Source organism: Scyliorhinus torazame, chromosome 13 (genome assembly GCF_047496885.1).
Source record: "Scyliorhinus torazame isolate Kashiwa2021f chromosome 13, sScyTor2.1, whole genome shotgun sequence".
NCBI classification, from domain to species: Eukaryota; Metazoa; Chordata; class Chondrichthyes; order Carcharhiniformes; family Scyliorhinidae; genus Scyliorhinus; species Scyliorhinus torazame.
Window position 1 is genome coordinate 100,485,053 of NC_092719.1, and position 14,751 is coordinate 100,499,803.

The 14,751-nt window shown below is 52.7% G+C and overlaps 1 protein-coding gene across 1 annotated transcript in view; it reads left to right on the forward strand.

Annotated features, from left to right (window-relative positions):
* plxnd1 (plexin D1) overlaps positions 1-14,751 on the forward strand; it is a 599,181-nt gene that overhangs the window by 227,145 nt on the left and 357,285 nt on the right. Inside the window, exon 9 of the mRNA XM_072471999.1 lies at positions 9,422-9,526. Within this exon, the coding sequence (XP_072328100.1) occupies positions 9,422-9,526 (105 nt within the window). The remainder of the gene's footprint in view (positions 1-9,421; positions 9,527-14,751) is intronic.

Here is a 14,751-nt window from a genome sequence, read left to right on the forward strand (position 1 = left end):
CGGGAGGTGAGGCTGGAAATTGTAGGGGCTCTGACACAAGTTTTTAATTCCTGTCTGGCCACGGGGGAAGGGCCAGAGGACTGGAATATTGTTCCACTTTTAAGGAAGAATGGTAGAGATAAACCAGGGAATTACAGACCAGTGAGTCTCGCATCAGTGGTAGGGAAACTATTGGAGAAAATTCTGAAGGAGATAATCTAATTCCACTTGGAAACACATGGGTTGATTCGGAATAATCAGCATGGCTTTGTCAGAGGGAGGTCATGCCTAACAAATTTGATAGAATTTTTTGATAATGTGACCGAGTGTGTGGATGAAGGAAGTGCAGTTGATGTAGTTTATTTGGATTTTAGCAAAGCCTTTGACAAGGTCCCACATGGGAGACCAATTGAAAAGGTTGAAGCGCATGGAATTTAAGAAAACTTGTCGAGATGGGTCCGAAACTGGCTTAGTGACAGGACACAAAGGATGGTGGTAGAAGGCTGTTTGAGTTACTGGAGATCAGTGTCCAGCGGAGTATCACCGGAATCAGTGCTGGTCCCTTATTGTTTCTTTGGACAAGCACGTTGGAGGAATGTTAAGTAAGTTTACAGACGACACCAAGATTGGTAGGGTGGTTAACAGTGAAGAAGAGGGTCGAAGGTTACAGGAAGCTATGGATGGGTTGGTCAGATGGGCAGAGCAGTGGCAGATGGTGTTTAACCCGAAAATGTGTGAGGTGATGCGCTTTGGGCGAGGAGGTTCACCAGTATATTGCCTGGGATGGAGCATCTGAACTATAAGGAGAGACTGGAAAGGCTTGGATTATTTTCTTTGAAGCAGAGAATGTTGAGGGAGGATGTGATTGAGGTGTATAAGATTATGAGGGGCTTGTGCAGAGTAAATAGGAAGTAGCTGTTCCCCTTGATTAAGGGGTTAATGACAAGGGGGTACAGGGTGAGGGGCTGTAGATTCCGAGGGGATTTGAGAAAAAGTAATTTCACTCCGAGGGTGGAGAGAACCTGGGATGCATGGCCTGGAAAGGAAATAGAGGCTGGAAACACCAACCTTTAAAAAGCCCTTGGATGAGCACTTGAAACACCATCACAGTCAAGGATACAGGACAAGTTCTGGTAGGTAGGATTGCAGCAAAATTAGGGGTAGTTATTGTCAGTGCAGACTCGATGGAACGTAGGCATTTTCTGCGATGTGCTGCTCTGTGAGCTGGGATCCTGGCTGATTTCTCCTCTCTCTAATCCAGGGATCACAGGACAGTGATCAGGAGCAGGAATCCAGGCTGATTTCTCCTCTCTCTAATCCAGGGATCACAGGACAGTGATCAGGAGCAGGAACCCTGGGTGATTTCTCCCCTCTCTCTTACCCAGGGATCACTGGCCAGTGATCAGGAGCAGGAACGCTGGCTGATTTCTCCTCTCTCTCTAACTCAGGGATCACAGGACAGTGATCAGGAGCAGGAACCCTGGCTGATTTCTCCTCTCTCTCTAACTCAGGGATCACTGGACAGTCATCAGGAGCAGGAACCCTGGCTGATTTCTCCTCTCTCTCTAACTCAGGGATCACTGATCAGTGATCAGGAGCAGGAACCCTGGCTGATTTCTCCTCTCTCTCTCTCTAACCCAGGGATCACTGATCAGTGATCAGGAGCAGGAACCCTGGCTGATTTCTCCTCTCTCTCTCTCTAACCCAGGGATCACTGATCAGTGATCAGGAGCAGGAACCCTGGCTGATTTCCCCTCTCTCTCTCTAACCCAGGGATCACTGGACAGTGATCAGGAACAGGAACCCTGGCTGATTTCTTCTCTCTCTCTCGAACCCAGGGATCACTGTACAGTTTTCAGGAACAGGAACCCTGGCTGATTTCTCCTCTCTCTCTCTAACCCAGGGATCACTGGACAGAGATCAGGAGCAGGAACCCTGGCTGATTTCTCCTCTCTCTCTCTAACCCAGGGATCACTGGACAGTGATCAGGAACAGGAACCCTGGCTGATTTCTCCTCTCTCTCTCTAACCCAGGCATCACAGGATAGTGATCAGGAGCAGGAACCCTGGCTGATTTCTCCTCTCTCTCGCTAACCCAGGGATCACTGTACTATGATCAGGTGCATGAACCCTGGCTGATTTCCCCTCCCTCTCTCTAACCCAGGGATCACTGGACAGTCATCAGGAGCAGGAACCCTGGCTGATTTCCCCTCTCTCTCTCTAACCCAGGGGTCACTGGACAGTGATCGGGAGCAGGAACCCTGGCTGATTTCCGCTCTCTCTCTCTAACCCAGGGATCACTGAACAGTGATCACGAGCAGGAACCCTGGCTGATTTCTCCTCTCTCTCTAACCCAGGGATCACTGGACAGTGATCAGGAGCAGGAACCATGGCTGATTTCTCCTCTCTCTCTCTAACCCAGGGATCCCTGGACAGTGATCAGGAGCAGGAACCCTGGCTGATTTCTCCTCTCTCTCTAACCCAGGGATCACTGGACAGTCATCAGGAGCAGGAACCCTGGCTGATTTCCCCTCTCTCTCTCTAACCCAGGGATCACTGGACAGTGATCAGGAGCAGGAACCCTGGCTGATTTCTCCTCTCTCTCTCTAACCCAGGGATCACTGGACAGTGATCGGGAGCAGGAACCCTGGCTGTTTTCCCCTCTCTCTCTCTAACCCAGGGATCACTTGACAGTGATCAGGAGCAGGAACCCTGGCTGATTTATCCTCTTTCTAACCGAGGGATCACTGGACAGTGATCAGGTGCAGGAACCATGGCTGATTTCTCCTCTCTCTCTCTAACCCAGGGATCCCTGGACAGTGATCAGGAGCAGGAACCCTGGCTGATTTCTCCTCTCTCTCTAACCCAGTGATCACTGGACAGTCATCAGGAGCAGGAACCCTGGCTGATTTCCCCTCTCTCTCTCTAACCCAGAGATCAATGGACAGTGATCAGGAGCAGCAACCCTGACTAATTTCTCTTCTCTCTCTCTAACCCAGGGATCACTGGACAATGATCAAGAGCAGAAACCTTGACTGATTTCTCCTCTCTCTCTCTCTAACCCAGGGGTCACTGGACAGTGATCAGGAGCAGGAACCCTGGCTGATTTCTCCTCTCTCTCTAACCCAGGGATCACTGGACAGTGATCAGGAGCAGGAACCCTGGCTGTTTTCCCCTCTCTCTCTCTAACCCAGGGATCACTGGACAGTGATCAGGAGCAGGAACCCAGGCTGATTTCTCCTCTCTCTCTAACCCAGGGATCACTGGACAGTCATCAGGAGCAGGAACCATGGCTGATTTCTCCTCTCTCTCTCTCTAACCCAGGGATCCCTGGACAGTGATCAGGAGCAGGAACCCTGGCTGATTTCTCCTCTCTCTCTAACCCAGGGATCACTGGACAGTCATCAGGAGCAGGAACCCTGGCTGATTTCCCCTCTCTCTCTAACCCAGGGATCACTGGACAGTGATCAGGAGCAGGAACCCTGGCTGATTTATCCTCTTTCTCTCTAACCCAGGGACCACTGGACAGTGATCAGGAGAAGGAACCTTGCCTGATTTCCCCTCTCTCTCTCTAACCCAGGGATCACTGGACAATGATCAGGAACAGGAACCCTGGCTGATTTCTCCTCTCTCTAACCCAGGGATCACTGGACAGTGACCAGGAGCTGGACCCCTGGCGGATTTCTCCTCTCTTTCTCTAACCCAGGGATCACTGGACAGTAATCAGGAGCAGGAACACTGGCTGATTTCCCCTCTCTCTCTCTAGCCCAGGGATCAATGGACAGTGATCAGGAACAGGAACCCTGGCTGATTTCTTCTCTCTCTCTCTAACCCAGGGATCACTGGACAGTTTTCAGGAACAGGAACCCTGGCTGATTTCTCCTCTCTCTCTCTAACCCAGGGATCACTGGACAGAGATCAGGAGCAGGAACCCTGGCTGATTTCTCCTCTCTCTCGCTAACCCAGGGATCACTGTACTATGATCAGGTGCATGAAACCTGGCTGATTTCCCCTCCCTCTCTCTAACCCAGGGATCACTGGACAGTGATCAGGAGCAGGAAGCATGGCTGATTTCTCCTCTCTCTCTCTAACCCAGGGATCCCTGGACAGTGATCAGGAGCAGGAACCCTGGCTGATTTCTCCTCTCTCTCTAACCCAGGGATCACTGGACAGTCATCAGGAGCAGGAACACTGGCTGATTTCCCCTCTCTCTCTCTAACCCAGGGGTCACTGGACAGTGATCAGGAACAGGAACCCTGGCTGATTTCCCATCTCTCTCTCTAACCCAGGGATCACAGGACAGTGATCAGGAGCAGGAACCCTGGCTGTTTTCCCCTCTCTCTCTCTAACCCAGGGATCACTGGACAGTGATCAGGAGCAGGAACCCTGGCTGATTTCTCCTCTCTCTCTAACCCAGGGATCACTGGACAGTGATCAGGAGCAGGAACCATGGCTGATTTCTCCTCTCTCTCTCTAACCCAGGGATCCCTGGACAGTGATCAGGAGCAGGAACCCTGGCTGATTTCTCCTCTCTCTCTAACCCAGGGATCACTGGACAGTCATCAGGAGCAGGAACCCTGGCTGATTTCCCCTCTCTCTCTCTAACCCAGGGATCACAGGACAGTGATCAGGAGCAGGAACCCTGGCTGATTTATCCTCTTTCTCTCTAACCCAGGGACCACTGGACAGTGATCAGGAGAAGGAACCTTGCCTGATTTCCCCTCTCTCTCTCTAACCCAGGGATCACTGGACAGTGATCAGGAACAGGAACCCTGGCTGATTTCTCCTCTCTCTAACCCAGGGATCACTGGACAGTGACCAGGAGCTGGACCCGTGGCGGATTTCTCCTCTCTTTCTCTAACCCAGGGATCACTGGACAGTAATCAGGAGCAGGAACCCTGGCTGATTTCCCCTCTCTCTCTCTAGCCCAGGGATCAATGGACAGTGATCAGGAACAGGAACCCTGGCTGATTTCTTCTCTCTCGCTCTCTAACCCAGGGATCACTGGACAGAGATCAGGAGCAGGAACCCTGGCTGATTTCTCCTCTCTCTCGCTAACCCAGTGATCACTGTACTATGATCAGGTGCATGAACCCTGGCTGATTTCCCCTCCCTCTCTCTAACCCAGGGATCACTGGACAGTGATCAGGAGCAGGAACCCTGGCTGATTTCTCCTCTCTCTCTCTAACCCAGGGATCCCTGGACAGTGATCAGGAGCAGGAACCCTGGCTGATTTCTCCTCTCTCTCTAACCCAGGGATCACTGGACAGTCATCAGGAGCAGGAACCCTGGCTGATTTCTTCTCTCTCTCTCTCTAACCCAGGGATCACTGGACAGTTTTCAGGAACAGGAACCCTGGCTGATTTATCCTCTTTCTCTCTAACCCAGGGATCACTGGACAGAGATCAGGAGCAGGAACCCTGGCTGATTTCTCCTCTCTCTCGCTAACCCAGTGATCACTGTACTATGATCAGGTGCATGAACCCTGGCTGATTTCCCCTCCCTCTCTCTAACCCAGGGATCCCTGGACAGTGATCAGGAGCAGGAACCCTGGCTGATTTCTCCTCTCTCTCTAACCCAGGGATCACTGGACAGTCATCAGGAGCAGGTACCCTGGCTGATTTCCCCTCTCTCTCTCTAACCCAGGGGTCACTGGACAGTGATCAGGAACAGGAACCCTGGCTGATTTCCCATCTCTCTCTCTAACCCAGGGATCACAGGACAGTGACCGGAAGCAGGAACCCTGGCTGTTTTCTCCTCTCTCTCTCTAACCCAGGGATCACTGGACAGTTTTCAGGAACAGGAACCCTGGCTGATTTCTCCTCTCTCTCTCTAACCCAGGGATCACTGGACAGAGATCAGGAGCAGGAACCCTGGCTGATTTCTCCTCTCTCTCGCTAACCCAGTGATCACTGGACAGTGATCAGGAGCAGGAACCCTGGCTGTTTTCCCCTCTCTCTCTCTAACCCAGGGATCACTGGACAGTGATCAGGAGCATGAACCCTGGCTGATTTATACTCTTTCTCTCTAACCCAGGGACCACTGGACAGTGATCAGGAGAAGGAACCTTGCCTGATTTCCCTTCTCTCTCTCTAACCCTGGGATCACTGGACAGTGATCAGGAACAGGAACCCTGGCTGATTTCTCCTCTCTCTAACCGAGGGATCACTGGACAGTCATCAGGAGCAGGAACCCTGGCTGATTTCCCCTCTCTCTCTCTCTAACCCAGGGGTCACTGGACAGTGATCAGGAACAGGAACCCTGGCTGATTTCCCATCTCTCTCTCTAACCCAGGGATCACAGGACAGTGATCGGGAGCAGGAACCCTGGCTGATTTCCGCTCTCTCTCTCTAACCCAGGGATCACTGGACAGCGATCAGGAGCAGGAACCCTGGCTGATTTCTCCTCTCTCTCTAACCCAGGGATCACTGGACAGTGATCAGGAGCAGGAACCATGGCTGATTTCTCCTCTCTCTCTCTAACCCAGGGATCACTGGACAGTGATCAGGAGCATGAACCCTGGCTGATTTATACTCTTTCTCTCTAACCCAGGGACCACTGGACAGTGATCAGGAGAAGGAACCTTGCCTGATTTCCCTTCTCTCTCTCTAACCCTGGGATCACTGGACAGTGATCAGGAACAGGAACCCTGGCTGATTTCTCCTCTCTCTAACCGAGGGATCACTGGACAGTCATCAGGAGCAGGAACCCTGGCTGATTTCCCCTCTCTCTCTCTAACCCAGGGGTCACTGGACAGTGATCAGGAACAGGAACCCTGGCTGATTTCCCATCTCTCTCTCTAACCCAGGGATCACAGGACAGTGATCGGGAGCAGGAACCCTGGCTGATTTCCGCTCTCTCTCTCTAACCCAGGGATCACTGGACAGTGATCAGGAGCAGGAACCCTGGCTGATTTCTCCTCTCTCTCTAACCCAGGGATCACTGGACAGTGATCAGGAGCAGGAACCATGGCTGATTTCTCCTCTCTCTCTCTAACCCAGGGATCCCTGGACAGTGATCAGGAGCAGGAACCTTGGCTGATTTCTCCTCTCTCTCTAACCCAGGGATCACTGGACAGTCATCAGGAGCAGGAACCCTGGCTGATTTCCCCTCTCTCTCTCTAACCCAGAGATCAATGGACAGTGATCAGGAGCAGCAACCCTGACTAATTTCTCCTCTCTCTCTCTAACCCAGGGATCACTGGACAATGATCAAGAGCAGAAACCTTGACTGATTTCTCCTCTCTCTCTCTCTAACCCAGGGGTCACTGGACAGTGATCAGGAGCAGGAACCCTGGCTGATTTCTCCTCTCTCTCTAACCCAGGGATCACTGGACAGTGATCAGGAGCAGGAACCCTGGCTGTTTTCCCCTCTCTCTCTCTAACCCAGGGATCACTGGACAGTGATCAGGAGCAGGAACCCAGGCTGATTTCTCCTCTCTCTCTAACCCAGGGATCACTGGACAGTGATCAGGAGCAGGAACCCTGGCTGATTTCTCCTCTCTCTCTCTAACCCAGGGATCCCTGGACAGTGATCAGGAGCAGGAACCCTGGCTGATTTCTCCTCTCTCTCTAACCCAGGGATCACTGGACAGTCATCAGGAGCAGGAACCCTGGCTGATTTCCCCTCTCTCTCTCTAACCCAGGGATCACAGGACAGTGATCAGGAGCAGCAACCCTGGCTGATTTATCCTCTTTCTCTCTAACCCAGGGACCACTGGACAGTGATCAGGAGAAGGAACCTTGCCTGATTTCCCCTCTCTCTCTCTAACCCAGGGATCACTGGACAGTGATCAGGAACAGGAACCCTGGCTGATTTCTCCTCTCTCTAACCCAGGGATCACTGGACAGTGACCAGGAGCTGGACCCCTGGCTGATTTCTCCTCTCTTTCTCTAACCCAGGGATCACTGGACGGTAATCAGGAGCAGGAACCCTGGCTGATTTCCCCCCTCTCTCTCTAGCCCAGGGATCAATGGACAGTGATCAGGAACAGGAACCCTGGCTGATTTCTTCTCTCTCTCTCTAACCCAGGGATCACTGGACAGTTTTCAGGAACAGGAACCCTGGCTGATTTCTCCTCTCTCTCTCTAACCCAGGGATCACTGGACAGAGATCAGGAGCAGGAACCCTGGCTGATTTCTCCTCTCTCTAACCCAGGGATCACTGGACAGTGACCAGGAGCTGGACCCCTGGCTGATTTCTCCTCTCTCTCTAACCCAGGGATCACTGGACAGTAATCAGGAGCAGGAACCCTGGCTGATTTCCCCCTTCTCTCTCTAGCCCAGGGATCAATGGACAGTGATCAGGAACAGGAACCCTGTCTGATTTCCCCTCTCTCTAGAACCCAGGGATCACTGGACAGTGATCAGGAGCAGGAACCCTGGCTGATTTCCCCTCTCTCTCTCACCCAGGGATCACCGGGATTGTACAGTGAATGGTCCACAGGTCATTGAAAGGGGCAACACAGGTGGAGAAGATAGTCAAGAAGGCATATGGCATGCTTGCCTTCATTGGCCGGGGCATTGAGTATAAGAATTGGCAAGTCATGTTGCAGCTGTATAGAACCTTAGTTCTGCCACGCTTGGAGTATAGTGTTCAATTCTGGTCACCACACTGCCAGAAGGATGTGGAGCTATTAGAGAGGGTGGAGAAGAGATTTACCAGGATGTTGCCTGGTATGGAGGGCATTAGCTATGAGGAGAGGTTGAATAAACTCGGTTTGTTCTCACTGGAACGACAGAGGTTGAGGGGCAACCTGATAGATGTCTACAAAATGATGAAGGACATTGACAGAGTGGATAGTCAGAGACTTTTTCCCAGGGTAGAGGGGTCAATTACTAGGGGGCATAGGTTTAAGGTGCGAGGGGCAAGGTTTAGAGGAGATGTACGAGGAAAGTATTTTACGCAGAGGGTAGTGGGTGCCTGGAACTCGCTGCCGGAGGAGGTGGTGGAAGCAGGGACGATAGTGACATTTAAGGGGCATCTTGACAAATACATGAATAGGATGGGAATAGAGGGATACGGACCCCGGAAGTGTAGAAGATTTTAGTTTAGACGGGCAGCATGGTCGACACAGGCTTGGAGGGCCGAAGGGCCTGTTCCTGTGCTGTACTTTTCGTTGTTCTTTGTTCTTTGTTCACTGGACAGTGATCAGGAGCAGGAACCCTGGCTGATTTCCCCTCTCCCTAACCCAGGGATCACTGGACAGTGACCAGGAGCAGGAACCCTGGCTGATATCCTCTCTCTGTAACCCAGGGATCACTGGACAGTGACCAGGCGCAGAAACCCTGGCTGTTTTCCTTCTCTCTGTAACCCAGGGGACATTGGGGATGAGTAGCACCTTACCTGGCCCAGAATTGTTCGGGCAGCCTGGTGCTTGATGCTGCTCATTATGTTGCAGTATTGATGTGCACAGATTATCTCGGGTCTTCCTTGTGTTACAGAACTTCACCCAGTGTCCACAGATGATACCAAAGTACATCACACCAATGACCACGGGAAGTGTCCGCAACATTAATGTCTCCTTGGTCAACAGTGCATTGCTCGAGGTAAACTCCTAATATATTCTCCATATCATCCGACCATTTCAGCCATTCTGAGGAGACTCTTCTCCTTGTCAATGAGTGCCTGACACCAGCTTTAAGCCTGACTTTGGTTGGTCAATGAGCATGACAGAAGCGGGAGAAATACACAGCAAAGGGACATGCAACAGTAGGAGGGGTGGGCTCAGACACAGTGGTTAGAATTCAATGTCACGGAGATTCAGGTGCTGTAATTGCAGAGAGTCAGAGAAGGTTACAGCACAGAATGAGGCCATTAGGCCCTGTGTGTCTATGCTGGAGCACTGCAGGAACAATCCCACCGATCCCATACTCCTGCCTTTTCTCCGCAGCCCTTCACCATTCCTCCTTTTCAGAAAATGATCGAATTCCCCTTTGAAAACCTCAATTGAAACTGCACAATTCACTCACAACAATGATTTACTACTCACACGCTGCGTGAGTCTGTCTCCACCACACTCACAGACAGTACATTCCATATCCTACTCACACGCTGCGTGAATCTGTCTCCACCACTCACAGACAGTACATTCAACACCCAAACCACTCACTATGTGAATCTGCCTCCACCACACTCACAGACAGTACATTCCAGATTCTAACCACTCGCTGTGTGAATCTGTCACCACCACACTCATAGACAGCACATTCAACACCCTAACCACTTGTTGTGTGAATCTGTCTCCACCACACTCACAGACAGTACGTTCCAGATCCTAACCACTCGCTGCGTGAATCTGTCTGCACCACACTCACTGAAAGTGCATTCAACACCCTAACCCGACGCTGCGTGAATCTGTCTGCACAACACTCTCGGGCAGAACATTCACACGCTGCGTGAATCTACCTACACCACACTCTGAGACAGTACATTCAACACCCTAACCACTCGCTGTGTGAATCTGTCTCCACCACACTCACAGACAGTACATTCTAGATCTAACCACTCGCTGTGTGAATCTGTCACCACCACACTCATAGACAGTACATTCCAGATCCTAATCACACGTTGTGTGAATCTGTCTCCACCACACTCACAGACAGTACATTCCAGATCCTAACCACATGCTGTGTGAATCTGTCTCCACCACTCACAGACTGTACATTCCAGATCCTAACCACTCGCTGTGTGAATCTATCTCCACCACACTCACAGACAGAACATTTCGGATCCTAACCACTCATTATGTGAAACCGTCTCCACCACACTCACAGACAGTACATTCCAGATCCTAACCACATGCTGTGTGAATCTGTCTCCACCACTCACAGACTGTACATTCCAGATCCTAACCACTTGCTGTGTGAATCTGTCTCCACCACACTCACAGACAGTACATTCAACACGCTAACCACACGCTGTGTGAATCTGTCTCCACCACACACACAGACAGTACATTCAACACCCTAACCACTTGCTGTGTGAATCTGTCTCCACCACACTCACAGACAGTACGTTCCAGATCCTAACCACTCGCTGTGTGAATCTATCTCCACCACACTCACAGACAGAACATTTCGGATCCTAACCACTCATTATGTGAAACCGTCTCCACCACACTCACAGACAGTACATTCAACACCATAACCACTTGCAGTGTGAATCTGTCTCCACCATACACAGACAGTAGAATCAACACCTTAACCACACGCTGCATGAATCTATCTCCACCACACTCACAGAGAGTCCGTTCCAGATCCTAACCACACGCTGCGTGCATCTGTCTCCACCACACTCACAGACAGTACATTCCAGATCCTAACCACACGCTGCGTGCATCTGTCTCCACCACACTCACAGACAGTACATTCATCACCCTAACCACTCGTTGCGTGAATCTATCTCCACCACATTCACAGAAAGTACGTTCTAGATTCTAACCACACGCTGTGTGAATCTGTCTCCACCACACTCACAGACAGTATGTTCCAGATCCTAACCACCCGTTGCATGAATCTGTCCCCGGACTTCCGGGTTGCGGCGATGCGGAGCTAAGCCGCGCAATGCGGCAGCTCCCGCGAAAACGGACTTTTGGGCCCGCTAACGGAGCCCCAACGGCACTTTTAAAAAAAACAACCCGTGGGGAAGGAAGGAGAAAGTCCCTTACAGACCTGCATGGATCGGACCCGCAGCGAAACGGCGAAAGAAGCGGCCCTGGAGCAACGGGAGAAGAAAGAAGAAAAGAAAAAAATAAAATGGCGGCGCCCACGGACAGTGGGGAGATGAAAGAGTTCATCAAGTGCTGCTTCAAGGAGCTGCGTAAGGAGATGGTGGCGCCTATACTGGCAATGGTTGAAAGACTTGGAGCAACCCAGAAAGCCCAAGCGGTGAAGATCCAGGAGATCCAGGAAAAAGTGAGTGAGAACGACGACGAGCTCATGGGCCTGGCGGAGAGAGTGGAGCGGCACGAGGCGCTGCACAAGACGTGGGCGGGAAGACTCGAAGACCTGGAGAACAGATCAAGGAGAAACAACTTGAGGATCCTGGGTCCCCCAGAAGGAGTGGAGGGGGCCGATGCCGCGGCATATGCGGGCACAATGATCGGGACGCTGATGGGTGCGGAGGCCCCCCCAGGATTGCTGGAGCTGGATGGGGCGCACCGAGTGCTAGCGAGGAAGCCCAAGGCAAAAGAGCCGCCAAGGGCGATGGTGGTGAGATTTCACCGGTTTACGGACAGAGAGAGTGTCCTGAAATGGGCCAAGAAGGAATGGAGCAGCAAGTGGGACAATGCGGAGATCAGAATATACCCGGACTGGAGCGCGGAGGTTGCGGGGTTTCAACCGGGCCAAAGCGGTGCTGCATCGGAAAGGAGTGAAATTTGGAATGTTGCAGCCAGCGCGACTGTGGGTTACACATAATGGCCAACACCACTACTTCGAAACGCCCGAAGAGGCGTGGACCTTTATACTAGCTGAAAAATTGGACTCTAATTGAGGGTTTGTGTGGGAGGGGGGTGTTTGAGGGTTGAAGTAGGATGGTTGTTGTACATAGGGGGTCAACCACGCGCAGGAAATGTTATATGGGCTGAGAGAGAGGGACAAGGCCACGACAGGATCTGCGCCATGGGGGGGGGGGGGGGGGACAGGCTTTGGGAAGCACGGGGTTGTCTTTCCCACGCGCGACAAGAAAGGCGGGAAGGGGAACAAAGGAATGTACATTGATTGGGAGATTCCCACACGGGGGGGTTAAAGGGATGGCGGGGGTAGCCGGGGTCAGCAGATGTCAGCTGACTTACGGGAGGGATATGGGGGGAGCAAAAAAGCTAGACGGGGATCTAGCGTGGGGGGGGGGGGGGAAGGGGGGTAGAGGAGGGAGGGGGGGGTGGAAAAGGGTTGCTGCTGCACTGGCCGAAAGAGAACGGGACACAGAAGAGGTGGCTGGGACGGGGGTTCCCCAGCTGGGGGACTGTAGAGTGAGGGAGACGCGGACAAGGGACTGGCCCAGAAAAGGAGATGGCTAGTCGGCGGCGTGGGGGGGAGGGAGGGGGGAGGGGGGGGGGGGGGGGGCGGTGAGAGTCCCTCCAATCCGGCTGATAACGTGGAACGTGAGGGGCCTGAATGGGCCGGTGAAGCGGGCTCGAGTGTTCGCGCACTTGAAGGGACTGAAGGCAGATGTGGCAATGCTCCAAGAGACACACCTGAAGGTGGCGGACCAGGTCAGGTTAAGAAAGGGATGGGTAGGACAGGTATTTCACTCGGGATTGGACGCAAAAAATAGAGGGGTGGCAATTCTGGTGGGAAAGCATGTGTCATTTGAGGCCAAGACTATCGTAGCGGATAATGCAGGGAGATATGTGATGATGAGTGGTAGGTTGCAAGGGACGTGGGTGGTGTTGGTAAATGTATACGCCCCGAACTGGGATGATGCGGGATTTATGAAGCGCATGTTGGGGCGCATTCCGGACCTGGAGGTAGGAGGACTGATAATGGGAGGGGACTTCAATACGGTGCTGGACCCAGCACTGGACCGCTCCAGATCAAGGACGGGACGGAGGCCGGCGGCGGCCAAGGTACTTAGGGGGTTTATGGATCAGGTGGGGGGAGTGGACCCATGGAGGTTTGCAAGACCGCAGGCCAGGGAATTTTCTTTTTTCTCCCACGTGCATAAGCCTTACTCCCGGATAGATTTCTTTGTTCTGGGCAGGGCGCTCATCCCGAGAGTGGAGGGGATGGAGTATTCGGCCATAGCCGTTTCGGACCATGCCCCACACTGGGTGGAACTGGAGCTGGGAGAGGAGAGGGACGAACGCCCGCTGTGGCGGCTGGATGTGGGACTGCTGGCGGACGAGGTGGTGTGTGGGAAAGTGAGGGGGTGTATCGAAAGGTACTTGGAGGCCAACGACAATGGGGAGGTGCGAGTGGGGGTGGTATGGGAGGCGTTGAAGGCGATGATCAGGGGAGAGCTGATCTCCATCAGGGCTCATAGGGAGAAGACAGAGAGAATGGAAAGGGAGAGATTAGTGGGGGAGATCTTGCGAGTGGACAGGAGATACGCAGAGGCCCCGGAGGAAAGATTACTTGGGGAAAGGTGACGGCTCCAGACGGAGTTTGACCTGCTGACCACGGACAAGGCGGAGGCACAGTGGAGGAAGGCGCAAGAGGCGACTTACGAGTACGGGGAAAAGGCTAGTCGGATGCTGGCGCACCAGCTCCGTAAGAGGGCGGCAGCGAGGGAAATAGGGGGAACCAAAGATGGAAGGGGAGCCACGGTTCGAAGTGCAACGAAAATAAATAAGGTATTCAAGGACTTCTATGAAGAGCTGTACTGATACCAGCCCCCAGGAGGGGAAGGGGGGATGAGGCAATTCCTGGACCAGCTGGGGTTCCCGAGGGTGGAGGGGCAGGAGGTGGTTGGTTTGGGGGCACCAATTGGGTTGGAGGAGTTGAGTAAGGGTTTGGGGAGCATGCAGGCTGGGAAGGCCCCGGGGCCGGATGGGTTCTCGGTGGAGTTCTATAGAAAATATGTGGACCTGCTGGCCCCGCTACTAGTGAGGACTTTCAACGAGGCAAGAGAGGAGGGAACCCTGCCCCAGACAATGTCGGAGGCGACAACCTCCTTGGTTCTAAAGCGAGACAAGGATCCACAGCAATGTGGATCGTACAGACCGATTTCGCTCCTCAATGTGGATGCTAAGCTATTGGCGAAGGTACTGGCCACTAGGATTGAGGACTGTGTCCCGGGGGTGATTCACGAGGACCAAACGGGATTTGTA